Below are 11827 nucleotides of genomic sequence, written 5' to 3'. Positions count from 1 at the left end.
AAAAATAATTGAGGTAATCCTAACTGACCTGAAACAGGAAGAGTTTAGTCTGATTTGTCAGACAGTGAGGGGGGAAAAAAAGGTGTTATGTCTTTTTAAACAGTTTATGTACACTTCTGGTTTCAACTGTAAATAAGTTAAAATCCAAATTTGAAGAGTTTAAGATCCACTTGTCAAAAAGTGTAAAAAAAATATATATAAGTAAATAAACAAAAAACATTACAAACTTGTTTATCTTCTCCCACTGCTGTCTACAAACTGTGTTTCAATGTTTTAGATGAAACAAAAAATGTCCTAATTTAAGAATTACAGTCATATGTCACAACGACACAAATTCGATCCAGCCACATGTGCAGAATGTAAAACGATAATCCTAACGTGCAGCTTCTAAAGCAAGGAAATCACACGAAAGAAAGATGGACATTATGAAACTTTCATTAAAATTCTTTAGCATTTAAACAAGCTCTAACAGTTATTATTCATAAATGAGATCTGGTTTAACTTGGAGCGTGCCGACTACAAAGCTGAGATCACTGATTCATCCTCGACCCCTGCTCCTCGTGTCATGTCACTTTCAGGTTTAATCATCCCGTCGGTTTTTTTTGGTGTCACACATCGCACAGACAGTCATTCAAATTTCACAACTTTCTGTGCCACAGAAAAACACCGTTTGTGCACACCTACAGGCTCGTACACTCCGCCGACGGCTGGTGTCTCCAGGTGGGTGAGCAGCTCCGAGCAGATCGGAAACAAACACACACACACACACACACACACACACACACACACATGCATGGCCGAGGAGGTTATTTACGGTTAGTGTATGTTTTTTTATTGCAGGATTTGAGAGTCAGACCTCAGAGGTTTAGGACCCTGGAAACACTCATAGAGACCTACAGAAGAGCTACAGCCTCTAATGTTGGTATAGTTCCCCTCACAGACCCACTGGACAAAAGTCAACTACAAAACAACTTGGGTACGACACACACATCCACACACACACACACACACACACACACACACACGGTTGGGCTACTTCATATGATACTTGTGCTGCTTTGTATAGTATAATACACTGTTGCCCTTAAAGTTGGAATAAAAAGTGTTTTCTTTATCTCCTCTCATGAAATGATTGTGACTCATTCTTGATAGATAAAGTTTATGTCTTCTCAAAACTTTATTGATATCACAATATACATACAAAACATATCGCAGTAAAAATTAAACCACAATTAACTTTTGCAAACTGTGTATTAAGGCTATAACTGAATTGGGGTGATAGAACAATAAGATTAAGGGTTTTGTTTCAAATTTTCAAGCTCGGTCAATTGAACAGGAAACACATGCATAAGAATGGCAAATATTACTCTTACAAATGTCACTCAGTCACTAATGTTGAGTCTGGCCACCCCTGACACAGATCAATGTGTTAAGACATTGTGGCAAACTGTCCACAAGCTTGTTGGTGGTGTCAATGAGCAGGACTTCCCCCGTTTTCGGTCACATCCAGAAGGCAGAATTCCTTTCACCTGGTCAAAAGTGATTACTCATGTGTATAAATAGAAATAAAAGGAGGAATGTGTCTGAATTATTCCAACTTTGTGAGCAACAGTATATAAGGTAATTTCCGCTGTGTCAACCTGTAAACACTTCCTCAAAAAATCTGCTAGCATAGCATACACTGTTCAGCCACAACACTAAAAACCACCTGCCGTATATTGTGTAGACGTCAAAACAGCTCCTATCTGTCGACAGGAAGCCTCTTGTGGTGATCTGTCATGTCAGTCACTGCGATATTTGTAGTGGGTCCTGTGGGTTGCACTGTGAGACCTCCGTGGATCCAGTTCCCACGGATGCTTCACTGGATTGAGATCTGGGGAGTTTGGAGGTCGGATTAACACCTTAGGCTCTTGGTCATGTTCCTCAAGCCATCACCCGAGCAGCTTTTTTTGCAGTGTGATGGGGTGTGTTGTCCTGAGGTTGAAGATTCCTGTTGTCCACTGGGTGGGAGGAGGTAACATCCACGTGGACCCAACGTTTCCTAGCCAAGCACTGCATCGCAACCAGACGATCATTGTTGTTTTCTTTACCTGTCTGTGGTTTTAAAGCTGTGACTGATCCGCTTAGACTTAAATCTGGTCATTGCACTCTCACCGACACAAAGACACACAGACACGCAGACATGGTTTGTGTTTGTGGTATGTCAAAGACTTCTTTTGCATTTCTGAACTGTCTTATTTGGCTCATGACCCACTCAGTCAACTGTAACCCACTTTCAATGCTCTCTACCACAGAGTTCGTCTACATGGAGGTGAACAGTGGCAGCTCAGTGTGTTGAGGCCTTTGTGTCGTCATGCAGGCGCCGGTAATCTGGCAGGAAAACGAGACGACAGAAACGTGCAGTATGTCATGCATGCCGCCTACAAACTTCTGGGGGACTTGAAAGTCAATGAAATGTGTTTAAATTAAGGAGTGTTTTGGTTACTGCTGTGTAAATACGATACACATCTCGGGTTTTATTTTCAGCCCACCTTTGTACGTGGTTTGTAATTGTTTTAATCTGTCTGTGAGAAAGTGTGCATTTGCCAGTTAACACACCAACAGCTTCCAGCCTTATGGACTCACTATGCAACACGTGCCCAACCGCCTGTATTCTCATGTTTTGTTTGATAAATAAAATCAATTTAACCATGTGTGGGTGAAGATCATTGATGTTGTTTGAGGTTTTTATGTTATTGATGTGTACAATCTAAGTGGTTTATCTGTGTGTTTGGACACCATGAAACAAAATGGCCTCTGACTGTAACAACATGGGAGTGCAGGGAAGGCAGATCACAAAAACTACTCTGACTTTGTATATTTATTCATTTTTTTCAAGACACATCTCTTCACAGTCACTGATGATACCAAATCTATAAGCTGATGTTCAGATCTGACCATGAACTCAGATCTCTGGTATCCGCTGTGCAGAGAAAGATAAAGGTAGAAGTAGTGTCTACTGTTTCCTGTGCCTTGAATGACCCCCCAGTTGGTCAGCCTGTTGGGTTTATCCTCACTCAGGCTTCACTCAGGCATTACAGTCAATCTGCCGGACACATAGTTTTTGATCAAAGTTTACGACAGCATCTACACTTCAGTCTTCTTCTTCTTCTTCTTTAAAACACTCTGAGACTCATAGAAGGGATTTCTTTAGTTGTGACTTTGATATAGTCGGTTTGGGAACTTGTTTGCTTTTTTGTGCACAACTAGATGAGAAGATGGATATAAACTGATTAACAATAAATAAATGCAGTCAGTTAGCTTAGCTTAGCACAAAGACCTGATACAGGAGGAATTGGTTAGCCTGATTTGGTTCGAAGACAACAAAATCCACTTAACAGCACCTCTTAAGCTCATTAATGAATGTGTTATATTTTGTCTTCAGTCCGTACCAAATCCAAACAGCAAAAACAGACATTAATGGCTATGTGTTAATTAGATTTAGAAGTGATTGTAAGCTTTGCAACCGTAAGGCTAGTCTCATACTCTGTCCCTCAACAAATACATGAGTGTTTGTTTGGGTCCGAGTGGCAAAAATTCACCATCAGATGATGCATGTGAAGCTCTGTGTAGATATCTGTGGCTGTTATGCTGCAAGGACATCAACTGTGACTGCAGTGGAATACATAGACTACCAACTCCTCTATTGGATGATTGACTAGAAAGTACAGCAACTAGCCAGGATTATTCTCCCTTGCAGACTTGCAAACAGTTGTCTAAAATCATACTACTTTGTATTCTGCTTGGAGGATGTGTTTCATACATGTACAGTAGATTGTCATCGACATATTTTGTCTGCATGCAACCTACTGCTGAACTTGCAGAGTACACAAATTGTGTGCAGTATACAGATGTCCACAGACTCTCGTGGACTTGACACATGAGAGTGGAATCAGCTCTGCTGTCTAACTTTCTGCAACAAATCGAATATTTCCTAAAGATTTTATGTTCTTCTTCTAGGCTGAGTCATCAATACTTCTATATATTTTATCAAGGCTGCTTAAGCAACCTGTTCTCACTGGACAACCCTCTGTATGCAGGAGTCCAGATGAACAAAGCGGAAAAAACAAGTTAAGAAGACAATCTGTTACCCAACTTTATTTCACAAATAGCCATGTACACACATTTTATAGATGCTCCAAATAATAATCTCACCAGTCACACCCCTTTAGTTAAACAAAATTAACTTGTTTGAGAGAGCTAGTCAATCAAAACATGCTAAAGCCAAATCCTTCTTAACATAACGATGAAAAAGTCACACAATGTGGACTAACTGGACCTGACAGCTGGACGTTAAGAGCATAAAAACATTTAATCACAGTTTGCAAATATAAATACACATCAACACACCCTTTGCATGCACTCAACACATCTATTCTAGCTCCTGAATAGAAACATACAGTATACGAAAGCCTGGCAGTGCAGACAGTTAAACTAAAGCGTTCCTAATGTGTCCGTCTTGTTTCGCTTTCAAAATGACTTTCCAGTGTTCTGCTCTGTCTCCTGCACCTCTGTGATCTCTTCCTCAGGCTTCGCTGGTGGTGCAGGGTGGAAGAACTGGAAACACAACAGAAGAGACAACCTTTGGAACCTTTCGTGTGCGAGTTGTTGGATGAGTGGCAAACGAGCGCGTACTTACATTAAATGCATCATTTTTCTCCAAGAAATGTTTGTACTTGGGCGGTGGACGAGGAATCGGCGGAAACAGAATCTGAGACACCCTGAAAAACACACAAAATGAGCCTTCAGCAAGACTCTTAATAGACTATTTGAAGCTCTTCCGCTGTCTGCTGCACTCGATAAAATAATAGTTCATATATGTATTATTTTTATAAATGTGAAAGAAGCGAAGAAAGGAGGAAGGAAGTCCATCTGTCGTTTATCTTTTATTGCATTTTCTCTCATGTGGTGTTCCCCCTCCACAATGTATGCAGGAGGACTTCTGTGTGCAGCTTAAGGAAGCTTAGGGTGGCTGCTCTTGTGGCTTTTCAGAGAAAAAAGCACCTCCACAGTCCTCTCACTTCTTCTTTGTTTTCTTTGCTTTTGCTGACTTCTGGGTCCACCTTGCCCCCACATTGGCTCACATTTGAAAACCAGGACAGCGTTTATGCATCAGTTCAGAAACAACTCACCAAGGAGGATAAAAAAATTTACAAATTTCAAAAAGCAAGTTTGAAGAGCGGTAGGATGTGTGTAAAGGGGCTGTGAGTGAGTGTCACTGTGTGGCAGTCATGCAGGTTGGCCATTCAGTCAGAAAAAGACAACTTGTACCTCTGATTGCGCACCAACAGCAGCACAGCCAGGAGGATCATGGGAACTCCGAGTGAAATCGAGATGATCACTACAGGGTTGAGTTTGTAAACCGACTGTTCTACCGCTGCAAACACACAGACGCACAAAAAAGCCGATAATTGTACTGCGGTTGTTGCTTTTATAAGTAGTCAATCGTCCAGGCACTAACCTTTGAATCAGTGGATGAGGATGACAAGCTTACTTTAAAAAAATTTTAAAAAGCACTCACTGACAGTGGGACTCCAGGCACTCCACTCAGAAGATCCATGACACGTGTCTCCCACTATTGTCCTGATTCTCACTTTGTAGGTGCGGCTGGGATCTGCATTTGGCTCCCTAAAGGACTTATTGGCAGTGACAATTATGGGTTTTTCCTGTTTCAAAAAGATTAATCAGTAAACTCTCACTTTATGGACTTGGTTCCCTTTTGAATCTTGCCAGGTTTGTCTTGTTCAATATTTCTGTTGATTTGTCAGTTACCAGAAAGCAACACGGTAAACGGTGTGTATTATTTTTGAAATAACCAGCACCCACAGACATACTGTACCTTACTACTCATGTCCAGCTGATAGTTAAAACATCGGGTCGGGTTTATGTTTGATCGGGGGTGGGGCGCATCCCATGTTATGTCAAGGCCTCCATCTTTGATTGATGCAGAGATGTTCTGGGGTGGAGACAGAACCTCTGTGAAACACAGAACCACACATTTTATTTTATTTTTTTTTTACAAAATACAACCTAAATCTACACATAAGGCACTGGACACCGCTTATGTCGGTCTCTTTAGTCCCTCCTCCTGTACTCTACTGTGGCTCTGATGGAGATGAGCACTACCGGTGCTGACTTACTACATGATTCAAATCCTTGACTTAAACATGCTGCTGCTTAGAGGTTGTTGTTGTTGTTTTCTGTAGTAAAGAAAACAGTAACACAGATAAAGGAAGGGAAGAAGAAAGCCACCTGAAATGAGCGACCAACGGCAGATTTATACCCACAGTCTACATCCTGTTATAATTAATGATGTTTCGAGCTATCATGTATTCTGAATCTGTATTTCTGCACTGAACTTATGATCCTGTTTTGTTTTTTTCCACTGAGCACAGTGCACGTCCTTGAAAATAACATGGCCGGTGAGAACTGGGTCACATACTGGGAGACAACGGAAACTCCTCTTTTCTATCAGTTGCTTTAGATACACATCTTTTGGACAACACACACACACACACTTTGTATTTGATTCAAGCAGTTTCTGTTTACATTTCAGTGAACTTCCACATGAACAGTGGTTCGCCTGTTCACGTCACAGTAACTGACCAAATAAACTCGTACAAGTCCAACGTCTGACTGTACTGTACGGGGCAGTCCCAGCCCAGGAAGATATCTGTAACCTGAACCCAGAAGAACTCAGTTCAGCTGGACATGGGATTACTCTCTGAATCCAGCGCTGCCTCACTTTACCTGTGACCTAAATAAATTCAACATCTGAGAACTGAAGATTTCTCCGGTTTGTTCTTGGGCTTCCAGCTAAACAATCCAGTGAGTCAGACTACTGCATCTTGAATCTGAATGCCTCCTTTGTTACTGGTACTGGTCAGAGGTGAAAAATTCTGTGGGTGAAATTATCAGGTTGTGTTGTTAGCTATTGCTTAAGTTATTGAAAAGGTTGATACCTACTCTCTCTCTCTCTCTCTCTCTCTCTCTCTCTCTCTCTCTCTCTTTTTCTTTTTTAATCAGATATGTAGTATTATCAGTTGCAACTACTCAACAAAAACTCTGTAACCGTGTTTGTCTTGGAGTGTTACCTAGCATGTCCATGTCGTATACGTAGGTGTACGTTTTCCACTCTTCGTGCCGGGACATGTTAAAGTGAAGGATTACATCTGACACCTCATGCTTGCCAACATTCAAAGACATTGACCCGACTCTTTCCACAGACGTCTGGTTTAGAGACTGAACCGCTGTGTCTTCATCACAAACACTGGGGAGAGAGAGAAGGAGATACACACTCAAAATAATGCTTACATTTGAATGTAGCCCTTTGGTAGACGCGCTTGTTTTAGCTTATGTTTGAAGTTTTCCGCTTTTATTGCTTTTCAGCATTGAATCAATTTAATTGGACTTTTTGACAAGATTTTAGCAAAAAACAAAAAAAGGACTCTTGAGATGGGAGAGACTATGTTTACAATAATAGCTGCCTGTTCTTCACAAGTCAAAGCTTTATAGGAGAGAGGAAAGACATGGGAGAAAGCTTATAGTGTTTTTGGCCTTCAGACTAGCTGCTATATGTGGCAGACACCAAACACTGCGCATATTCACAAACACACTTTCCCTACTGGGAAGCATGGTGGTGGCAGCATCATGATGTGGTTATGATTCTCTGCAGGAGGTCCTGAATGCAGTAAAGTGCAGCAAAATCAAGAGAACTACAACTTGGGAGAAGATTTGTTTCCCAGCAAGACAATAAGGCCAATGTTCTGGAGTGGCTGAGTCAGAACACACACCTTGGTCCAATTGAGAATTTGTTTTTGGACTTGAAAAGGGCCGTTCACTCATGAGCCCCACACAACCTGACTGAACTTCAGCATTTGACCCATGTTGTGGTCACCAAAGGGTTAAAGATGGTGAAATACTTCTGCAAACGTTTCATATTTTTATTCATTTACATTACTTTAAAGAAATAATATTTTACTTTAATATGAAACAATTTTTTTTTTTTGTAATTTCTTGAAAAATCCTTGAAACCACAATTCAATGTTGTAAAACAGTAAAAGGGAAACATTTCCAAGAGGTGTGAATATGTTTCATAGGCACCCGACAAAGAATAACTTGGAATAACATGTATGCACATAGATATGGGTTATGTTTCTTTTTTTTTTTAAATAAAAAATACCTGACAGAAACAGAAAGCTGAGTATCCTTCTCTAATGTGCCAAATGACCAGGAGCAGTTGAGTGTATTTGTTGGGTAAAGGAGGCAGTTAAAGGTTTCTTCTACATCAGTCTTGTCCAAAGTATTATCCTGGCCTGTAGAGTCCTGCACTCTGAGCTGAAATAGTTTCACAACAGAAAAATAACAGAAAATAGAAAACAAAAAACTCTGTATTGAAGCAGTAAGATTTTACTGTATCTGTGCAGCATTGGGAAGTTAAAAAAAAAACAACAACAAAAAAAAAACTGTTAAATTCTGACCTCGTCAAGGTACTCTTTCTGCTGACAGACATTTAAGCTGTTGTCCTCAGTCTCTGTTATAAGAAAAGATACACACAGAGTCACAGCATTAGGAAAAACACAAGTATAATTCATGTTAGCCACGGCTTTCAGATTTCAACTCTGAGAACGTACACATAAAACATGCAGCTCAGTGTGATCATCAGCATTTGAAATCTTTTTCCCTTTTAAGAGGTAATTCTCTAAATTAAATGATGCGACTCTCCTCTAACAGTGCTAATGTTGACATTAGAATCTCTACTAAAGCGTATACAACTCAGAATTTCATGGATAGAAGACGGTTTTACACATCTTCACATTGAGCTGTTTTCCACTGCAGGAACTTGCAGGTGGCCTGAACATTTTTGAATGGACCTACTTAATTAATTAGGGAGTAGAAGTCACACAGTTTGTGAAAAGAAGATCATCTGAGTGCAGTGACTGTTTCTAAAGTGATTGTTATACAAAGACACGTTAACATAAGACCGTGAGAAGGTCATTAAAAATCACAAGTCAGGCAAATTAAGTCTCACAATATCATCACCAAGACACCTATGACTCCTCTGATGGAGCTTCAGCGATTAAGATAGGAGAGATGGTACATACGACTGTTGCCTGTTCTTCATCAGACAAAAAAATTAACTAGAGTTCACCAGAAACATATGTTGGAGACTCTGGCGTCAACTGGAAGTCAACATCCCACTTGTAACAGCAGTGAATGCTTTTCGTTCGCACTGTACGGTCAGTAGCTACTACTTTTCTTCGTTGTGGCACACTTGGCACTAACTGTCAGACCCTACACTATAATGGAAACTGTAGATCTGGAAGGGCTGATTAGGGTGCCGAGTCCCCGCAGTGAAGATCTGCCTCTAGAGCCAACGTGACATTGATGAGGAAAGAATGTTAATACCCTCTAATTAGACGGCAGCCGCTGCCCTCAAGTGAGAGTCAGTAAAACCCTTCATTTAAGAGTTCACACGACTTCTTGTCTTTCAAGTGTGACACAGTGGTTTAGACTGTTTGTGCTCTTGGACTATAAAAGTCCCACCGCACTGCATTGTTTCCCTTCAGACCCTCATCCTGACCTCCTTCAAACTAACGTTAGGTTACTTCTCAGACTGCCCCAGCCCTCTCTTGCACTTGCATTGCCTTCCAATATCTCCAGCGTCCAGGTCAGACCAACTGCTCAAACAGATAGAGTTCAGAATCCACCACAACAACGAAGGTAAAAGTCCTCAACCTCCAAGAAACCCTTGTGTGTGGCGATTAAGTGTTGCTCTCCATTTTTTGTTACACCTTCCCTCCTCCCCTCTCAGACCCTTAATTACTTCTTGTACCGTAATTTGCGGACTATCAACCACTACTTTTTTCACACGCTTTGACCACTTGATGCGGCTAATTTATGGATTTGTACGGGCTGGATCCTGACAGCGTGGAGCAGTGTCAAAAAATCAGCTATCACCAATGGGTTTCGAAAGGCTGGACCGCTGCCTGACAAAGAGAACAGCACAAGCTCAGGGGCGATTTTGCCTCGAGACGAAAGTGACATTGAACGACAACGAAAGAGAGACTGAGGAAGTGTGTGACAAAGCAATTCTGAGGCTTTTTGATACTGAAGAAGACGACTTAAGTTAAGAAGTGAAAAAAATCTTTCTATGTAAATATCTCATTATTGTTTCTTTTCAAAGTTAGTGGGTGCGGCTTATATTCAGGTGTGCTCAGTAGTCTGAAAAGTACGGTAATTTAAAAAAATATTGCAGTGAGTGGAGTTTGGCTCAGCGCTGGGGGGGGGGCGAAATCACACTTTAATCTGGGTGGAGGAGACAACTCATTTCCTTGAACATTATTTACAGGGAAAGAGGAAACAAACTGCGACACCACCCAGATGAAAACAAAAAACCTTTGACGAATAAAACATGGTTTACTGAAGAAAAATCATGTTTTAACAGCCATATTTTGATAGCCATTTGTCATCCTCCTTTCGTTATATTGGCAGAGTACGAGTGTAAATTGTGTGTGACGTCAAAAGCCACTCACCACTTTGTGACACCCACAAAACCAGCAAGCTGGCCCAAAGACTTGGATGAGCAGGAAACAGCTTCATTGCCAACCTGTGGTTTTAACACACAAAGTCGAACAGGTGCACATAAACACACAGTGATGAGCTTCAGTACTGAGCCAAGACACAGTCAGCATGGGGTCGCTATTTTATCAGAACACACAGTAATTTCCTGGCATTTCATACTTCCCCTTTTTTAGTGCTTACATCTACAGGCTGAAGGCTAGTGGCACATCTCAGTGGACAAACTATCAAACATAAAGTGAGTGCAAATTCTCCATCGTTCTGCCTTCGCCCGTGAGGTTTACCAACATAAGCAAGCCTACAACTATCTTTACATCCTCGAAAACAAAAAGACAGAATCACTGAGTTTATCACTGCTTTGCTTTGTCAACACACTCATACCATTAATGGACATAATTGGCTATTGTAGATTGAGGCTCTCTTAACCGAACTCAGAGCCATCAATCCTGCTATAGCACAGTAACATTGTTGTAAATAACGTGAATAAGACGCCGTTACCTCCTGCTGTTCCTCCACTCTGTCGCTCACTGTGCTTCTCACCGCAACACAAGACAATGACACACTTCAGGGGAAAGAAGAAGCATGACGTCACGTACTATACAAAGGTTCAGGAAACCAAGTGCTGCACTGTAAAAACAAAACTTGAACACAACAGTGCGCAACAGTCTTTTGTGAGTTATGACAACTTCTAATGAAATAATGTTCAACCAGTGAACTGTGTTAGCGTTAGGGGAATACAGTCTATGGTATTTTAAATCACCAATTCACAACTGGGAGCACGAACACAAGCTAAAATCCAGAGTTATCATGCCAATCTATTTAATTCACCACAACTGGAAATTAATCAAAGCAGATATTTTTGTTCAAGTTACACTAAATATAAAGTTGGTTCAGCCACCAATATTATTACATCAACACAACTTGTCAAATGCCATTTTGGGGGGTTTAAGGTTTTAATTTTTTTGTCTTGCAACCATGCATTTAATTAAGTGGTAGCAAAAGGTTCTCTAATTTACTTGGTAGAGTGTGTTTCCATTTCTCTATTTTTCTCCACTCACGCGTACACCGCAAGATTAAAATATTTTGATCACCCTCCATTAAACTTAATATTTGAATGTAGCTACTTTTAAGGAAACAGAAAGAAGAAGTCTCGGAAAAAGCATTTAGATATGAGACCTTTCTTCTTTCTAGTAAGATAAAATAAAAT

General features: G+C 40.7%; 1 protein-coding gene and 1 long non-coding RNA gene across 2 annotated transcripts; one reads left to right on the top strand and one right to left on the bottom strand.

The window, feature by feature from the left end:
- The first annotated feature begins 117 nt into the window (after window positions 1-117).
- LOC103375118 (uncharacterized) lies at window positions 118-2693 on the top strand. Its single transcript, XR_521182.1, has 3 exons — window positions 118-720; window positions 841-976; window positions 2295-2693. It is a non-coding gene; the product is annotated as an uncharacterized LOC103375118 (long non-coding RNA).
- A 1417-nt stretch (window positions 2694-4110) lies between these two features.
- On the bottom strand, window positions 4111-11202 carry LOC103375117 (interleukin-5 receptor subunit alpha-like). The gene is made up of 10 exons (XM_008305322.1): window positions 11119-11202; window positions 10575-10648; window positions 8520-8572; window positions 8222-8376; window positions 7134-7309; window positions 5879-6015; window positions 5561-5705; window positions 5311-5416; window positions 4679-4760; window positions 4111-4596 (listed from the first exon to the last, which is right to left on the bottom strand). Exons 2-10 carry the CDS (start codon window positions 10639-10641, stop codon window positions 4510-4512), a joined length of 1008 nt encoding a protein of 335 aa, XP_008303544.1. The 5' UTR covers window positions 10642-10648; window positions 11119-11202; the 3' UTR covers window positions 4111-4509.
- Window positions 11203-11827: the final 625 nt, after the last annotated feature.

The sequence above is a fragment of the Stegastes partitus genome, unplaced genomic scaffold, assembly GCF_000690725.1.
Source record: "Stegastes partitus isolate 25-593 unplaced genomic scaffold, Stegastes_partitus-1.0.2 Scaffold2475, whole genome shotgun sequence".
Lineage (NCBI taxonomy): Eukaryota > Metazoa > Chordata > Actinopteri > Pomacentridae > Stegastes > Stegastes partitus.
Note: the sequence above shows the minus strand (reverse complement) of the source record. Positions and strands in the feature narration are given on the sequence as shown.

What these genes read in the sequence shown, in the direction of transcription:
- LOC103375117 (XM_008305322.1), bottom strand. Translation starts at nt 10,641, where the DNA reads ATGAAGCTGTTTCCTGCTCATCCAAGTCTTTGGGCCAGCTTGCTGGTT. An exon ending in TTTGTGGGTGTCACAAAGTG is followed by an intron (nt 8,573 to 10,574) that starts GTGAGTGGCTTT and finishes TTCTTATAACAG; the next exon opens with AGACTGAGGACAACAGCTTA. An exon ending in AGAAAAATGATGCATTTAAT is followed by an intron (nt 4,597 to 4,678) that starts GTAAGTACGCGC and finishes TTGTGTTTCCAG; the next exon opens with TTCTTCCACCCTGCACCACC.